The following is a 17,096-nucleotide window of genomic DNA, read 5'->3' on the forward strand; positions in this document are numbered from 1 at the left end:
TCTTAGATATAGAATCTTAAAGATGAGAAAGGGATGGCCTTCAAAAAGGCTGAAAAATAGGAAATATAGGAGAAAATTTAAAAATCCAGTTCAGAAGAGCTTTTTTTGTTACTCAAAGACAGTTTTCAAGACAATGTGGCTTGTTTTCTTATCATCAGTCTTTAAACTACTAAATGAGAAGGATTGTGTCAGACAAAGTTCCTTTCTCTCACAGAGCAATCATTCCTGTATATGCTTTGGAGAAAGCATTTGAGAAATATGGCCTGGAACAAGTGATAATTTCTTTGGCATTCTGTTATCTTTGTGTGGTTTGCAAGTTAGGTACCCTCATAACTTGGGTTGCCATGTGACTGCAGGTGTAAAGAACTACTTAAAATTTTTGAGTAATGCCTTTTGAGCTTGTCCATTACAATCCTGCTGAGTTACCTCCAGCTAGTATTCTCGACTACTTTTCAACCAGGCCATTTACCTTAACTGGAGAGAAAAGTAATTTTCTTGGTAACATCATTTGTTGGAAAAATTCTGACTTCAGTGTTTAATGTGAAGTGTTTATAGTCACAGTCATTGCAGACTAGAGTTTCATAGAAATACAGGCTATGATCACATGTAACATTGACTTTGTTTTCCTGCTGTCAGTAACTTGTCAGTGCCCACTTATGTGGGATGTGGGTTTAAGCAGATAAGAAAAATGTGAACTTGTTTTTTTTAAATTTCAAAGCTAAATATTTTAACAAGTTTCAGCAAAACTCAAGTTTTGAGCAAATGGTTATCATTTCACCTAACTCTTAGTAACATTTATTTTGCCTTCTTGGTCTGTGCTACTGTTACAGAAAATAAGATTATCAGATTAACATGGCTTTTAGACATTACAAAAGCAATATATTTTACTTTATCAAGTGATATCTTTCACATGCAGTTGTTTTATATTTAAAAAATCAATAAAAATATGAATGGGAAAAGAATTTATTTTCATGTTACTGCTGTTAATTTTAAATCGAATGGCCAGTGACTATCTACTGTGCATTCCTGCCAGATTCTCCTTCCCCTACTGCTGCAAGAACACTGACGCTGGTCGCCAAGTCTGTGCAGAATTTAGCAAATCTGGTTGAATTTGGAGCTAAGGTGAATATAATTTTACATACAGAGAACAACCTACACAGAACTGTGCTTCCAGTATACCTTTCATATGTTCCTGTTCAACGCATGCAAAAAATCTATTACTATTTTCTCATGCAGAACCTATGACTTCCTCTTCTTTACTTTGACCGTGCATTTATCACTTGTTAGATTGGTGTTTTCTGTGGTAGAGCACTTCAAAGCTGTCCTGTTTATACTATCATACTGCTAGACATAATGAAAACTGTAAGTTAAGTGTATTTATTGCACTAATAAGCCCAAGCTTTCAATGAAGTTTCTATTAAAACACTAAGAGAATGCCAGCAGTGACTGGTCTCAATTTCCAGGCTGAAACATTGCTAAAAGTACATCTGTTGACTTAAGCATAATTAACATGACTTCAGGCTGGTGTGAGAAGGCTGTTTCTCTGACACACAGAACTTGGAATGTAAGAGTTAATGACAAAACATGAAAGAAAGCACTTGTTCCTGATGATACCTCTGAACACAGAGCATCTATTCACTGCAAGCAGGTATTTAGAGACACTCACCTTGATACAAATTTCTGTCTGTATGCATGTATAAGAAGAATTCTGAATCACAGGTTGTCTGTCTTTTGAATACAAGAAAACCAAATTCTGTAGTCTTTTGACTGCCAGCACACTAGACATTAGAAATACACTAGAAAAAAAGATACTATTTTTATTTACATATTCGTTTTGCAGTGTCATTTGCCTGACTGCACTGTGTTCGTCTCAGATGTGACAATTATCTTGGCAATGATTTGTTAATGAATACTTTTAAAAATTATTAGGAGCCATATATGGAAGGGGTAAATCCATTCATCAAGAGCAACAAACATCGCATGATCATGTTCTTGGATGAGCTTGGGGTAAGTGGTTAAAAAAATATTTGCTGAAGTTACATAGCAGAATTGTAAATTAAAATTTTTTACACCTCTTATTAACTAGCTCAGTAATGCATCAGCTGCCACATAGTTTTGAATGCTTTTATCTATTTTTTAATACTTATTTAAAAATTGCTGGTCTGTCATATGGAATTAAAACCATCAATTATCTGTGCAAGATTTTATTAATTTAGTGCCTCTGTAAATGTGAGAAGCTGAAATTTCTGGTTTTTAAACCAGAAATTTTTATATATAACATGGTTTTAATCAGAGACTGAAAGTAATTTTTCTTTAAAAAATAGGTTGAATTTCAGTTAGCACTGGCAAAAGCTTCACTCCGTGCATTCTACATATTGTAGTTTAAAACTGAAATGCTGTCACTCTGTTCTTATGAAACGTGACTATTTTGTGGGTGTGATTTCTGTAACAGGAGTTAGGTTATGTTTTATATGTAAGTATTTAAAATGCAATAATTAATTTTAAAAAGTGAGATGAAAAAAAAATATGCTAAGCATCCTGATTTAATAATTTTAAGAAGTGTCCTAGAAGATATCTCAGAACACTTAAAAAAAAAAAGGTGGCATGTGGGTAGGTTTCAGATATCATCCTTTTGTGATTAAATCACAATTTCTGCATATTATGATACATCAGTTTTCTTTAAATGACAGATTTTACACGAGGTCTCTGATAACTGTTGGTTTGAAAATACCTGTTGGATTATTCTGCTGTTTTAATTGCAGTATTATTGGTTTATCATCAGTTTAATGAATTACTTGACAGATAACAGCAGATTTTGCTGAATTTTGTTGCTTTTCTCTCATTTAGATTTTAAAAAGCCCCAAATGGATGGATTTTCCCTTCATTTAGACGGTTTGGGTCTCAAAATGTAGGTTTCTGGTGAGCTCAAAGATAGAGCAACACCAGATCTCATAGTAAGAATTCTCCTAGCACTACAAATTGCAGTATCCTCACAAAACACATGCCTGTGAAGAGAAGAAAATAAACAGATAATAAATAATAGAAGGGTGGACTGGAGGTTTAGCTGGAAAGACCAAAGTTGGACTTGGCACCCTAAATCTGCTGTCTTCTACTTTGTTGAAGAATGTTCCTGAGCTTCCAGACACTGCAGAGCACTCTCGAACTGACCTCTCCCGTGACCTGGCAGCTTTGCATGAGATCTGTGTGGCACACTCAGATGAGCTCCGGACACTCAGCAATGAACGAGGGGTGATGCAGGTGAGTTAACAGAAATCGTAGGTCGTGGGTGCTGAGTCCTGAATTACTCCTCCATACTGATGGATTCTTTTGTGGTATTTCTGTTAGCAGTATGATGTTGTATTTCACCATGGGGTTATTAGCTGTGAAGGAAATACTTAATCCATAGTTTTGTTCTTCCATGCAACAAAACCTACTGGCTTTGGGTGTTTTATTTTATTAAAGTTTCTGGAGGAAGCCTTAAATCCACAAAATTACTGTCTCCTGACAGACTCTCTCGGTCTTAGTTTTCAGATCTGGATTTTTTTTTTTCAGTTGAGAACCAAATTCACTTTCTTTAGCTTTCTATTTATACCTCATTTCTGCTTACTAGTTTGCCAGTACACTTGTATGCTTGGAAAACTGCTGGCAGATTTTAATAGTGTGTTGTATTAGCTGTACACTTCCTCTGCCTTCCTGTTAACCACAAAGAAGCAAGAACATCCATGGGAGGACAGGCAAAGTCCCTAACATCGTTTAAAGACTACCCTTATTGGCTAGGGAATCAGACATTTTCTCTTTTTAGTAATATATTTAAACTTCAAGTCACAGGTCTGATAGACTGATGCTGAAAATGCTGCTCAGGCAGGCCTTTTCTGTCTTCAGTAGCTAACATGTAGTTTTACTGACTCACTCTTTTTTACAGCATGTTCTTAAGAAGCTTTTGGCCATTACGGAACTGCTACAACAAAAACAAAATCAGTATTCGGTGTCTAACAACATCAGGTAGCAGCTCTCTACCTGAATTCTGCATGGATTCAGCACGCCCAACATGGCAACTCTCACCAGTATCACTTCCTTCTTGCTCTTGCCAAAAACAGCACACCCTGTCACATTCCCAGTGATGTGTGAACTATGCAAAAAGAAAACAAAGATCCTGTTGGTGAATGATTGTACCAGCAGCTTTTTTTTAAGCTATCTGTGCAGGACATTTGCACTTTTTTTTTTTTCCACTTGGAAACAATGAAATTTCACAACCTCTGAGCCTTGGTGTACAGTTAACCTTCCGCAGAGAAAATGCTGTGACTGTGTCTAGGACTTTGAAATTTTCAGCACCTCTGATTGCCAAAGTTTTTGCTGTCTGATTGGGAAAGAATTATCAACTGACATGAGAAGAAAGATGTTGTTCTGACAACCACCTATAACTAACTGGATAACATTTCTTACTGTAATTTCTGACTGGTTACAATAATTATGACTTTTGACTGTTTCAGCCACTTTTAAGTTGTATTTACAGTTTCCAGAATTTGATGTTATGGTAGGAACCACCTTTACTGTACATGTTTTATACCATGCTGTTTCTCTTGCTGGAATGATGTTGAAAGAGAATATGCAGAATGGGTCTTGTCAGCTTTATTTTTTTGATGTGCCACTGATTCATCTGAATAGTTCTTCCATCAAGAACTGTATATCCAGATAAATCACAATGCTTTTGTAAAATGTTTACAACAGTAAATAATTTGAATTCAGTAAATTTATTGATCATTATATCAGACATGCATGCATTCATTAAACCATTTTATAAAATAGGTATCGTTTGGTCTTTTTTGTACTGTAAGTCTAGCATAAACATTTTTACAAGTGAAAAGTAAGTTTTTAAAATAAATCAAGCTGCCTATTTCTAACTCTATGAAAACTGGCTTCATGGCTACTGTGGAAATTTTTTAGTGTCGGCACTGGTAGTATACTTTGCAGTGTTTGCAATGTGTCACTTTTTGAGCATGAGTCCTCAGACAGCATTACCTTGTCCTAATGCCTTAATTTGTACATTTTTGGGTGAGAAAATATATGTTAAAACTCCCTGCATAGGTTGAGATTTAATAAAAAGAAATTCTTTCCTGTGAGTGGGCTGAGGCATTGGCAGAGTGCCAGAGAAGCCAGGGATGCCCCAGTCCACAGAAGTGTTGAAGGTGACATTGGACGAGGCTTGGAGCAACCTTGTCCAGTGTTCCTGCCCACCGCAGTGCCATAAACTGTTAAAAAAAATAAGAAGTAAAATGTGCTGTTGATTTAAAGGGTATTTCATCATCGCTGTGTGTTATGTTCTAGGCAGTGATATAATAATAGGGAATAAAAAGATTCACTGACAAGACCAATGAGATAACCACAATAATAATTTTAACATACAAACACTGTTGCAGATCTTTACAACACCTAGAGTGTTTTTCCTGTCTATCAGAACTGCCAAATTACTGTCACATAAAATCAGAAACTTTGCTTTTGCACCTTTGCTGGAATACTAAAGTGGCTCTTGCTGTGTTGCCCTGGTCTCCAGCTGGAACAGCTTCTTGAAGGTGAAAGCTTCCAGATATCATATGTATGGCACTGGGCAGACACATGTGATGTTCTTCCATAGTGAAAATACATGTGTTTGCAACACCTTGGTACTAGAGAAGTCTTTTTCTTAGATTGTTCCATAACCATGTCAAGTCTACGTTAAACTGCATCTCAGACAAGTAAGTAATTTATCTTTCAGTGTGTCCTACTTAAAACTTTAACAGAGTGTATAACAGGGATTCTTTTGTAGATTTGGTTGCTTTGGTACAGGCAATATAGCATGGTAAAAATACAAACTGGAAGACAGAGCTGCCTACCTAATTTACCTGTTACACACAAAATGCAGCAAAGACAATCAAACTGGGAAACACCCAAAGCTGCATGTACGTGTTTGTATTGTAGAACTCTAACTGGGTATGTGAAAAGGAAATAAATCAGCTGGTGCTCATAACACTACACTGCAGCCACAGCAAACTGTTTCTGAATCAAAAACAAGGGCCAGATTTTTTGAAGCTAATCTGACTACTGTTGGACCTGTAATAGATGAGGGTTTAATTGAACCACAACTTCTTCTTTTAGGAAAGCAAAAGGCTTTACTGCCAAGGTAAGAACTAACAGCACAAAGATCTTATGACACGTAATAAGGAACCTGTGGCAGGCAGTCACACCTGACACCAGAGGGTGGTAGGAGTCCATCTTCCTTCAAAGTAATGCTGAATCCACAAGATCATCATCAGTCCACTCTTCCTAATAGAAGGAAAAAACACAGCACCTTGAGCAACATTTGTGTGTGGTGGTGTGGTGCTTATGGGCTGGATTTAAGAACTTACTGAGAAATTCCATGAACAGAAGACTAAAAAATATTTTAACTTGGGGCAATTCAGGCCTTTAACCTTAAAACTAGCTATCCATACCTATGCTTACAGTCATGGACACAGAGTCATGTTGGACACTCTTTTCAGCACCTGAGATAAAGAAGCATGAGCTTCATGTTGGATAACTATGTAGAGATTTCCAAAATAGCTCATATTGCACCTTCTGCTGATGTCCTCTGCTTTTTACGGCTTTGTAGATTACAGTCTAATATCAGCTAACTACAGGATTAATGAAGCCATTGTTAAGATATGAGCAGTCTGCACACACTGTAAGTTTTTAAAAAGTTAAGCACACTTTAATGTCCTGGCCAGAGAAGATCTGCTCTTTCATGTGGCTATTACTCAGCAAAATATACACAAGTAGAAACCCAGTTCAGATGCATCACTAATGAAAAACTCTGAGTTTCAGGACCTTTGGAACTGTAAAAAAGTTGATCACGAAGTGCTATAGGCTATGTGAATATCCTATCAGGTTACTCCTTTAGGAAACAATTACAGATATAAATTAAAAAGAAGATCCAAAATCAAAATTGCCTCAGACCATAGCATAGTAACTAATACAAATTAAACTGGGGCAGGGAACAAGTGAAGCCTCCAAAGCTCATACGGAGCTGTTAGTTCTAAGTCATTCTGTCATAAAGTGAACAGTTTTCCAAGTGCCTGTTTTATGGAGTTGCCAGTTTTAGTATACTTTTCAAGACTGGCATTTGGAATGAAAACTTACTAAAAATTTTTGCAGCAATAAAATTATAAAGTAAGTTCAAGGTCCCGCATATACCTTCAATGCCAATTTTATTATAATCTTGTCTTAATAATGTTTTAGAGTCTAATTTTACACTATAGCATCAACCTACTATGATAATCTCTAATAGCAAGACACAAATCTTGTCTTTTATCTTCACAATTTGGTAGGTGACCCTCTTAAGATGTTAGCATGTTTTTCTAAATGCCATCCTGAGTGTGTCTACCAGTATCCAGCATCTTTAGTACCAAAATGAGTCCAATTAAAAAGGGTTCTACTCCACTGCCAGCATGGACTCTCTCCTACCCATTGTCCAAACAAAAGCTCTGGAAGGTGTTCATCTCAGATGTGAAGGACAGCGCTGTTTGTATTTGTTGAGTCACTCTTGTCAGTTTATCTCCACCTTAGTTATACTTGGTCTTTTAACGCAAAGTACTAGCAACCAATCTGTAATTCATGCAGCCTTGTTAACAAACTGTCTTGACATAAATTTAGCCCAACACTCTATACTGCTTTGAGCAAGAAACCAAATAAAGTAAATAAAAACTTCCAAAGCACAATAAACAGCAGGAAGCATGGTCTGCGTGTTCACTCCCCTTTCCACAAAAGACAGGGGTGTTCAAGAACACTTCAAGTGCAGTCAGGTATGAAATCTGGCTCATTTAAAGTGAAAAAAAAAGTTGAAAAAGATTCAGTCTGCACAACAAATAAAATTGTAATACAGATGCATAAATTTATCTCAGTAGCTGTGTCACTTTTGTCTTGGCATTAAGGGTGAAAAAAAACCAGGAAAAACTTGTATAATAAGTTTACTAACCTCATCCATTTTACTTTTCTTTGTGACATATTCATCATCTTCATAACCTTTCCTCTTCTTCCTAACCCAGAAGAAAAGTGAAATGCTTAGGTATTTTTATAAGTTAAGACTGTCATCATTTGACCCCAGGATTACAATATAGACATACCTGTTTCATAAAAAAAGAATACCAATACCTCAGCATGCATTTTGCTGGAAGTTCAGGGTGTAGTCCTTTCCATTAGCATAATTCTTAAGAAAACATTAAGCCTTTACAGCATTCTTGTTTTAATCACCTGATTTTAAAGCCCTTAGTTCTCATCACATAAAACATCAAGTGGTCACACCTTAGAAGCCACCCAGTATTCCAGTTTTGTTTTACAAAATAATCAGCTTGCCATGCAGATCTGCACATAAGAACCTGTTCATGTATTAGTGAAAACACTACTTTGAGTCTTTGACCTCAGCTTCCAGTAGATACAGCAAGCAGGCAAACACTCTGTGCACATTTAAGGGTTTTCATTTTCCATCACTCACACAGGTAAGAAAATATTAATGTTCTTATGCCAATAAAAAAGGCCAAAGTTTAACACATCCAAGATATACTTACGGGTTTGTATTAAATGAGAGGTCCAAGCTGTGACACTTCTCTAACTTCTGTTTTAGAGCAGCAACCTCTTCAGGCCTCGGCAGTTCATATTTTTTAATGAGATTTTTCATGCCTAAAATGGCAACAACACAGCTGTAAGCACACAGATAATTTCTGCTCTGCCTTGTTGTGTTGGGTCTGCATGGCAAGATGTTGGTAGTGGGGGGCCTATAGGAGTGGCTTCTGTGAGACACTGCTAGAGGCTCCCCCCATGCACAACAGAGGCAATGCCAGATGGTTCCAAGATGTATCCAGCACTGGCCAAGGCCAAACCTATTAAGTGATAGTGGATGTACATCTGTGAGAACACATTTAAAGGGCAAAATCCAAAAACTGATGCAACACTAATGGATGATGGAAAGAGGAATGAGAATATATGAGAACATCTACACCCTACATCTACCAGGGTCAGGGAGAAACATGAGGAAGGAAGTGCCCCAGGCACAGAAACAGATTCTCCTGGTGCAGACCATGGTGAAGCAGCTGTTTCCCTGCATGGAGGTCAGCAGGAGTGTGGAGTATGCAGCTGCACCTACAGCCTGTATAGGAGGCGACTTTGGAGCAGGTAGATATGCCTGAAGGAGGCTGTGACCCCTTGGGAATATCATGCTATGTACCATACCATGTAGGGAAGAGAAACCTACACTACAGAATGTTTGCTGGCAAGACTTGTGATCCCATGGGAGACTGGCACTGAAGCAGCCTATTTCTGAAGGGCTCTATCCTGTGTAATGTACCCACATTAGAGCAGTTAATGAAGAACTATGTTAATGTAGCATGTGAGAAGGACTCATGTTGTAAAAATTTGTAGATAATTGTCTCTGTGGGAGGGACTCCACACTGCAATGGGGGAAGAATGTGAGGAGGAAGGAGCAACAGAAACATGATACGCTGACTAGTCCCCCTGCACCGGAGGGAGAGAATTCATGAGTGAAATTGAATACAGGAAGAAGGGAGGGGTGGGGGAAAGGTCTTTTTAAGATTTGGTTTTCACTTCTCATTACCCTACTCTGATTTGATTGGTGATTAATTAATTTCCCCCAGTTGCGTCTGTTTTGCCCATGATAGTAACTGTAAGTGACCTCTCTCCCTGCTCTTATCATGAACTTGCTATTTTTTTTCTCTCCCCTGCCCAGCTAGGCAGGTCAGTGATAGGGTCTTTGGTGGTCACTTGGCAACTTTGGTGGTCACCTGGCATCAAGCTGGGGTCAACCCACCACACTTGTGAATCACACAACCCTATCCAGTCTCCAGTGTGGCTGAGTATTGCTTATGTCATAGTCAGGCTTGAGCCAAGAGGTCATCCTTCCTTTCCTCATTGTAACTACACTGAAACAAGTATCCAGCATCACCCACACTGGATTTCCTTAAGGCAGAGTTCACATTATTCTGCTAACAAGCTTCAAAATATACAGGTATTTTTTGCAATCAACACTGTACCTGCTGTCCTAAAAAAATACCAGTTGCAGTCTTTCTAATAATGCAAATTAAATTTACAAGTTTTTTTTTCTCTACCATCAGTACTCTGTAGAAGTAATTTACAAATGTTTGAAAAATTTCCTTCCAATCATCTTATGTTTACGGAAGAGCTACCTTTGGGCTAAAGCTACCACCACAAAAACTGAAGAGTAAGTGATCCCAGCATTCCCTTCCATCTCAGCAATGGAAGTTTAAAGACCTGATTTGTTAGAAGACCAGAAAGTAAAGGACATCTTAAATTTTATAAATTAAAGGTAAATTGAATTTGTAGACCCTGGTTACTTGTATGGTGCATTCACTGCTCATGTCAGCCAGCCTAGTTTCACTGCCACCACTCCCATTTGAAGTGCATGCATTAGCTTAATGCATTCAGTAACTGATTACCTACTGGGAATTTCATATAACAGCCTTTTCATTTAAATACAAAAAGGTAATAATCAGTGTACTACACTTCCTTTTACCATGGTAGCATTCTTATTTGTAAAATATACACGCACACACAAAGATATTTCACAAACTAGTGAACTAAGCATCTTCTGAAACATCTTATAGCTGCAAACCAGATGTGCAGTATAAATACTGGCACATCACATTAGTCCTTTATCTGGCAGTAGTAGTTATTACATGCAGGCTTTGCCTGAAACTGCAATGTTTAAGATACGGTGACTTAAAAAGCAATTTCGTTCTGTCCTACAGATACCATTATCTAGTTCTCAAAATAAATTTCTCACTTTTGAATCAGTTGCTAGCACTTAACTGACTCTAGCACTAATGTTTGAAAGCATCAGGCAGGTCCTCTGCCTGTTAATTTTTTTAATTTGTTCATATTAATTTGTTTAATTTATTTGTTCATTTTGTCGTTTTTCCTCTTCCATCCACATCCTGGGTAGCTCATTCTACTGTCTGCAGCTTACTTATGCATGCCTTAAGGTGAAGAGAATCATTTGAAGCAGATCCTTCTATCTAAAGCTTTTGTAATTTGGAAAAAGATGGTTTTTCCTCATTTTGAGATATTCTTTAACATAATTTTCCAATGTTTACTTACATTTCATTTCATCTAGTAATCTGGATAAGGTTGATCTGTCCTCTTTCAGCATAAGACTTTCTGATAAATAGCTGCAAAGAGACATTGAAGAATAAATTTTTTGAAGTGTCATAATAATTTATGGCAATCATTTGTAAGTCAGTAAAAAGTGTATTATTTTTAATTAACATCTCCCAGAGCTTTATAGTTAGATAAGTAAGAACGCTTTGTTTACTGAAGTGCTATAAAGTGATAAAAAAAGCTAATCTGTCACTAAGAAGGTAACAAAAATATTCCACCAGTCATGAAGAAATAATACTGCCAAATTAAGTATTTCTAAGCCTCAGAGAGCTAAGTCAAATTAAGTTTATGACTTTATGACAACATCATGCTATTGTACAAAATGCCCACAGGACAAGCAATTACTACAGTGGTTTTCAGACTGAGCAACAGCAGAGCATGCAAGACAGGCCTGCTTCTTTTGGCAGCTGAAAGCTGTTACTAAATGCTGTCTTCCATGAGCCTATGGGTCCCTTCCTCTTTCCAATGAGATCAAACTTCTCTTTAGTAAGAACACTAATGCAGACTGCCTGGATAAAACGGACATGAGCAATCGTCCTCACCAACACCCACAACAACCAAGGAGTTCTATCCCTTCCCCCATAAGAGCAACAGGTATTCCAATTCCCACGTGTTCTGTACCACCTCTAGAGCTGTACCTGACCACAGACCATCAGCTTCTCTCACATCTGGCAGCAAAAACTCACATCAAACAGTAAATGACAAGCTTATAACAACTGTATGGTGCAAACAGATAACAAAGACTTGAATTCTTCCTGAATGTGCCAACAAAGTTCAGACACCTTGAATCACACATTATCTACAAATTATTTTCGTCCTTTTTGCAAGCACAGTTTTCTGAATTTTTGTATGAGCAGTACAGAACACAGATCTAAGAATGAGATCAACTTTCAAGTTAAAGTAAGCACCTGAATGTTTTTACACAATTCTCAAAAGACAGTGAATCCTGTAAGGAATACTCTCAACACTCCTTATTTTAGAACTAGAGAGATTTGAGATACATTTAGAAAAGATAGAAGATTTTATTTTAAAAGAACGTTTTGGATTTAGAACAGGTGTTACACTCCAGATGCAAAATGCTCACAGGTAGTGGCATGATATTAAAACATGCCAGGTACATCTCATTACAGCAACTACTTCAGCTCATCTGAAAACTTTAAGAAAACTAAACCAAACTACACATTTCAGCAAAAGTATCAAAGTGTTTGACAGTACCCCTGCAAACAACAGGTTTGTGTCTGGCAAGGACACAAAAGGGAAAGAAAAGATTGATTTAAAGCAACACATTACCCCCTGGTGCATATCCGTGGAAACTGAACAGTTGCAGCAGCCAAACACAGCATGTTACAGCATGCCCATTAGCTGTCAGTTCAGTGTAATTTCAGTTGACTCTCAGTTTCTACCATATTTCCACTTTCTTCCCTGTGTAACCCTCAAACTGAGTCTGAAAATCCTATGCTATTCTAATTAACGCAAAGTCATCAGTTTTTTTTAACTTCTTCCAAAGGAATATAAAAACCAGACAGCAACTGACTGCTTTCATCACCTATTTGTGAAAATGAACAGTACCACTGCCATTCTAAAACATAAAGAACAGACAAGTGCTAGCAATCAGTAAATACACAATTCTAGTAGTTAAGAATGTCTAGAGCAGAACAATTTTACACAAGAAGCAAACAGATTGTTTAAATCACGCATATAAGAAAAAAAATACTACCTTTCCATATTAATTCCTGCTCTTGAGCCACTAGATAATATCGCAGTGAGAGCAATCTGTGAGGGAGTAAAGAGCAGATATGCATCTGTCAGAGCCACTCGGTTAAGGAAGTCATCAGCTGTTTTCCTTAAAACTTCAGGATTTTCCAGCACTGGATAGCGAGTCTAAAAAGTAATGATTTAGAAAAAAAGGCAGCTGTTTGTCATTCCTGTTCATAAGCTCACAACACACAATTCAACAGTATTTTATAAAGCAGAAAAGTAGCAGACAATATCTTTATCCCAAAAACATCCTAAATAACTTAAAGACCACAAGTAAAACAACTATCTTTCAGGTATCTATCACTATAAAAAATTAGATCTTTTAAATCACAGGCACAAAAGGAAATAAAGTTTTTCAAGACAATGCATGACAGACTTGTATTACTTTACTACACAGAGCATAACCATATCAGAGAATATTACCTTAATATCAATTAGAAATCCCTCAAATGGCCTGTATGGATTGTGGATGATGAGATGGAAGTTCAGTTGCTGAATAAGTAGCAGTTCATATTCCAGTATTTGTTCAAGAGCTTTTTCCTGTCCAAGAGGACTTTCTCGAAGGTTACCAACAAACTGTGCACTGGATACATTAAATTCATCTACTTTGCAGGCCAAAAATGTGCATGTTAGCCTTGAGGAGGGAAAAAACCAAAAAAGCAAACAATTGACATATGCAGCATCCATTCATCCATTTGTTCTGAATACAGCAAAAATACAGTGAAACTGACCATATTTTGTCTTTACTCCTACTTAAGATCTCAGATTTTCTTTCTTGTTTTTTTTTCAGGACTTTAAAAATATAAAGATCATACCTCTAATATTTCATTTGATAGAGTAACTCAAGAAGCGTTGATAACTCACATTATTATCCGAGGATGATGCTCCATCACTGAATTATTGAGGTAAAAACGTTTGAAATACATGCAAGCTGTTCCCTAAATTGAAAAAAATGGGGAGGGAAAAAAATAAAAATGGATTAAAAAAATAAATATAAATACATAAAAATTAAAAAAGCACCCACAAACCACGAAAGTTTGGATATATACTACAGACATGCAGGATACACTGAGCCACTAAGACACATACAGCCATTAAATGTCATTAAGTATTTCAAACTTCTGAAAAAGTTTGAAATACTTAATGACAGTGATTGATTTTTTGACAAAAATCAAAAAACTTGATTTTTTACATCAGTAAATTTTGCAGCATGTTTATCAGCATGAAAGCTGATGCTTTCCAAAACGAGACTCTGCAGGAGCTACTTCTCAAACATCAGTCTGGCTTCACAGAACACTGACTGCCATCTTTCAAAGGCACCCTCAAGCATGGTGCTCTTCAGCACACCTGCGTGGAAAAGGGAGGATTAACAGGGGACAATGTAAATCATACACCTTAATGTCTTAGTGAGAGAGAGAGAGACAATTTCACTCCATTCTTCAGCTCTACATCCCCACTTCTCCCTTCTGAAAGACGCTCTTTTGCATTCAAGACACATAAGTTCAAGGTAATTCTGCTTTTCCTTTGTAGGATAATATTTTGCCAGTATACAATCCAGCTTATCTTGTGGTCAGAGAAGCACAAATGCTGGAGAAACATCTGAAGGCGAACCCAAATTTCGGATCGTCTCCTTTAGCGACTGGGAGATTGTTTCAGTCACCCAAGCAAGTTTAAGAGCCACAAGCAAAAGATCACGTTGAAAAACATCAGATTCTGAAATGGCTACACGTGTCAGAAAACGAAATAAAAAAAACCAACAAAACAACCCAAAAAGCGGCCACATACTGTAGTGCTAGAAAAGAGAAAAGAGATAAAGAGATTTAAAGATATCCGCGCCCTCAAGAACAAGCCAAGCAGGCAGCAGGCGATGGAATAAGGAGGGCCGAGGCGGCGGCTCCTCCTCGCCTCGCTTACCACAACGGACCGCGGCATCGCGGGCTTGAATGCGGCGCAGAAATCCAGCAGCCTCTTCTCGTAGTACTTGCATAGCGCCAGCTCCTCGTGCGGCTCCAGCAGCACCGGGTCGCCCGGCGGCACCTTGGGGGAAGCAAAGCCGCACCTGAGTTCGCCGCAGTCTCACCCTGCCGCCCCGCGCCGCAACTCCTGTGTCCCCGCACACCTTCCCGCTGGCCGCTGCCCTGGCCCGGGCCCGGCGGTTCGCCTCAGCGCGGCGCCGCGCCAGTTCCTCCTCGCCATGGAAGGTCCAGTGCCGGCGCTGCGTGCTGCTGTGGAACATTGCCCAGCAACATGGCCGCATTCGCGCGCGGCACGCCGGGAGCCGTCCTAGCGCGTGAGGCGCGGCGGAGCGGACCCAGGACACTCCCTCCTGGGAGAGGGGTATTTCCGTTTCCTTTTCCAAACTTTTCCGTTTCAAGGAAGAGCTGTGGCAAAACAGTATGTCGTAAACTTTTGCAGAATAGCAGCACTCTTGTGTTTCTCTTTCGGTTTTATTCATATATACTTTCAAATTTGCATTGCACTTGTGCAGCCTTACGTTGAGTGCTGGGGACAGTTTTGGGCACCGCAATGTAAGACATTAAGCTATTGTAGGCATGCAAAGGAAGGCAATCAGGATGCTGAGGGCCTGGAGCAGAAGCCATATGAGGAGTAGCTGAGGTCACTTGGAATGTTTCAGCCTGGAAGAGACTGAGGGGAGACCTCATCATTGCAGCCTACAACTTCCTTGTAGGGAAGAGGAGGGGTAGATACTGATCTCTTCTCTGTGGTGACCAGTGACAGGACTTGAGTAAATACCATGAAGTTAAGTCATTGGAGGTTTAGGTTGGATATCAGGAAAAAATTTTTGGCCCACAGGGTAATCGAGCACTGAAACAAACTCCCCAGGGAAGTGGTCACATCACTCAGTCTGATGGATTTGAGAAGTGTTTGGACAATGCTCTCAGGCACATGGTGTGATTTTTGGAGTGTCCTGTGCAGGCCCAGGAACTGAACTTTATGATTGTGGTGGATCTCTGCCAATATTCTGAATATTCTCTGGTTCTGCTCCCTTAAGTTCCTTCAGTAGTCTCCTGCTTTCCGCAGATAACCACTAGGTATAAAATCCAATTATGCTTTTAAGGAAGCAGCATTTCATAACCTCCATGCTTCAGCCAGAAATTTTAGATATTACTGTGTAGTATCTAATATTTGTGTTTGAAGTATATGCGGAAAGGATGTAGAACATACTTTTGTGGACAGTCACAGGCCTTGTAGTTAAAAGTGTTACCCAACAAGTTGTGTTCTTTTAAAGGAGTTTATGCAGCAGTGGGGGAAAATTCTTTTAACCTTAGCACAATAGCGTTTGATCCCTATCTAGGATTAATGCTTTGTTTTGTATCATGCAGTGCTTACTACAAACACTAGGGATAAATGTGGCTTTGTTTTAACTCTCTACATCTGTGACTAATAAGCCTTGTGCCAACTAGTGTGGGAAATGACATAACTTTACTCATAATTTTTAAAATTAATTATTTTAATTATCTCTTCTAATTAATGGTTTTAATTATTTTGAGGCAATGTAATTTTACACTTTGTCATCTGCCATTAGAGCCAGCATTTAGCAAGGTTATGATAAGCCAGTATTGTGGGAACATGGTTTGGGAAAATTACTGAAACTTAAAATTTCGCTGAAACAAGTGTAATCAACACTGATCTAATTCAATTATCTCAGATCTAGAAGGATGTTAACAAAGCCTTGCAGACACATCTATTTTTGAAAGTGGACACAAGTAATGCAAAATTCATGAACCGCAAGGACATTTTGCAGAAACTTAAGATAAGGAAGAAAATAACCAAGTCAGTTCAGCAGTTGTACTGGATGTGCTGTTTGGGAAAAAGATAATAAAAAGACTGAAGAACTGGGCTAATTAGCATGAGAAGTGAGAAAACAAACAGGAAATAGAATACTAATCAATGAAGAGAAATATGGAACTTACAGCAAATGAACATTAATTTCTTTATTTGCTACAGTGTATATATAGTGAGAAATTTTGAAAGTGGATGTGTGTATTAGGTGAAGCTATCACCATGCACCCAACATATTGAAGAAATATCAGCTTTCTAACATAACAAGACATAACAAACTGATTAGAGAGTTTCTTTCCTGGTTTTTAGTGACAAAGTGGTTCCTTGCAAGCCGA

General features: G+C 38.2%; 2 protein-coding genes across 3 annotated transcripts in view; one reads left to right on the forward strand and one right to left on the reverse strand.

The window, feature by feature from the left end:
* Positions 1 to 4,805, forward strand: part of RASA1 (RAS p21 protein activator 1) — a 47,919-nt gene extending 43,114 nt beyond the window's left edge. For both annotated transcript variants that reach the window (XM_054283586.1, XM_054283587.1), the window contains 4 exons: positions 1,034 to 1,122; positions 1,930 to 2,007; positions 3,124 to 3,258; positions 3,923 to 4,805. In XM_054283586.1, the coding sequence (XP_054139561.1) occupies positions 1,034 to 1,122; positions 1,930 to 2,007; positions 3,124 to 3,258; positions 3,923 to 4,006 (386 nt within the window). In that variant the 3' untranslated portion in view covers positions 4,007 to 4,805. The remainder of the gene's footprint in view (positions 1 to 1,033; positions 1,123 to 1,929; positions 2,008 to 3,123; positions 3,259 to 3,922) is intronic.
* Positions 4,806 to 6,160: 1,355 nt separating this feature from the next.
* On the reverse strand, positions 6,161 to 15,234 carry CCNH (cyclin H). Its single transcript, XM_054283385.1, has 9 exons — positions 15,077 to 15,234; positions 14,872 to 14,994; positions 13,822 to 13,895; positions 13,381 to 13,591; positions 12,917 to 13,080; positions 11,140 to 11,210; positions 8,577 to 8,688; positions 7,988 to 8,048; positions 6,161 to 6,300 (listed from the first exon to the last, which is right to left on the reverse strand). The coding sequence occupies exons 1-9, from the start codon at positions 15,212 to 15,214 to the stop codon at positions 6,256 to 6,258; spliced, it is 999 nt and encodes a 332-aa protein (XP_054139360.1). The 5' UTR covers positions 15,215 to 15,234; the 3' UTR covers positions 6,161 to 6,255.
* Positions 15,235 to 17,096: the final 1,862 nt, after the last annotated feature.

This window comes from Melozone crissalis, unplaced genomic scaffold, assembly GCF_028551555.1.
Source record: "Melozone crissalis strain CALT ecotype California unplaced genomic scaffold, PUWL_Pcris_2 ptg000036l_1, whole genome shotgun sequence".
In the NCBI taxonomy this organism is placed as follows: Eukaryota; Metazoa; Chordata; class Aves; order Passeriformes; family Passerellidae; genus Melozone; species Melozone crissalis.

Excerpts from the sequence above, each read along its gene's own strand:
- CCNH (XM_054283385.1), bottom strand. The coding sequence starts at position 15,214 with ATGCGGCCATGTTGCTGGGCAATGTTCCACAGCAGCACGCAGCGCCGG. Across the intron at positions 13,081-13,380 it reads GATTTCTAATTGATATTAAG|ACTCGCTATCCAGTGCTGGA; the intron begins GTAATATTCTCT and ends ATTACTTTTTAG. Across the intron at positions 8,049-8,576 it reads CTCTCATTTAATACAAACCC|GAAGAAGAGGAAAGGTTATG; the intron begins GTAAGTATATCT and ends CTTCTGGGTTAG.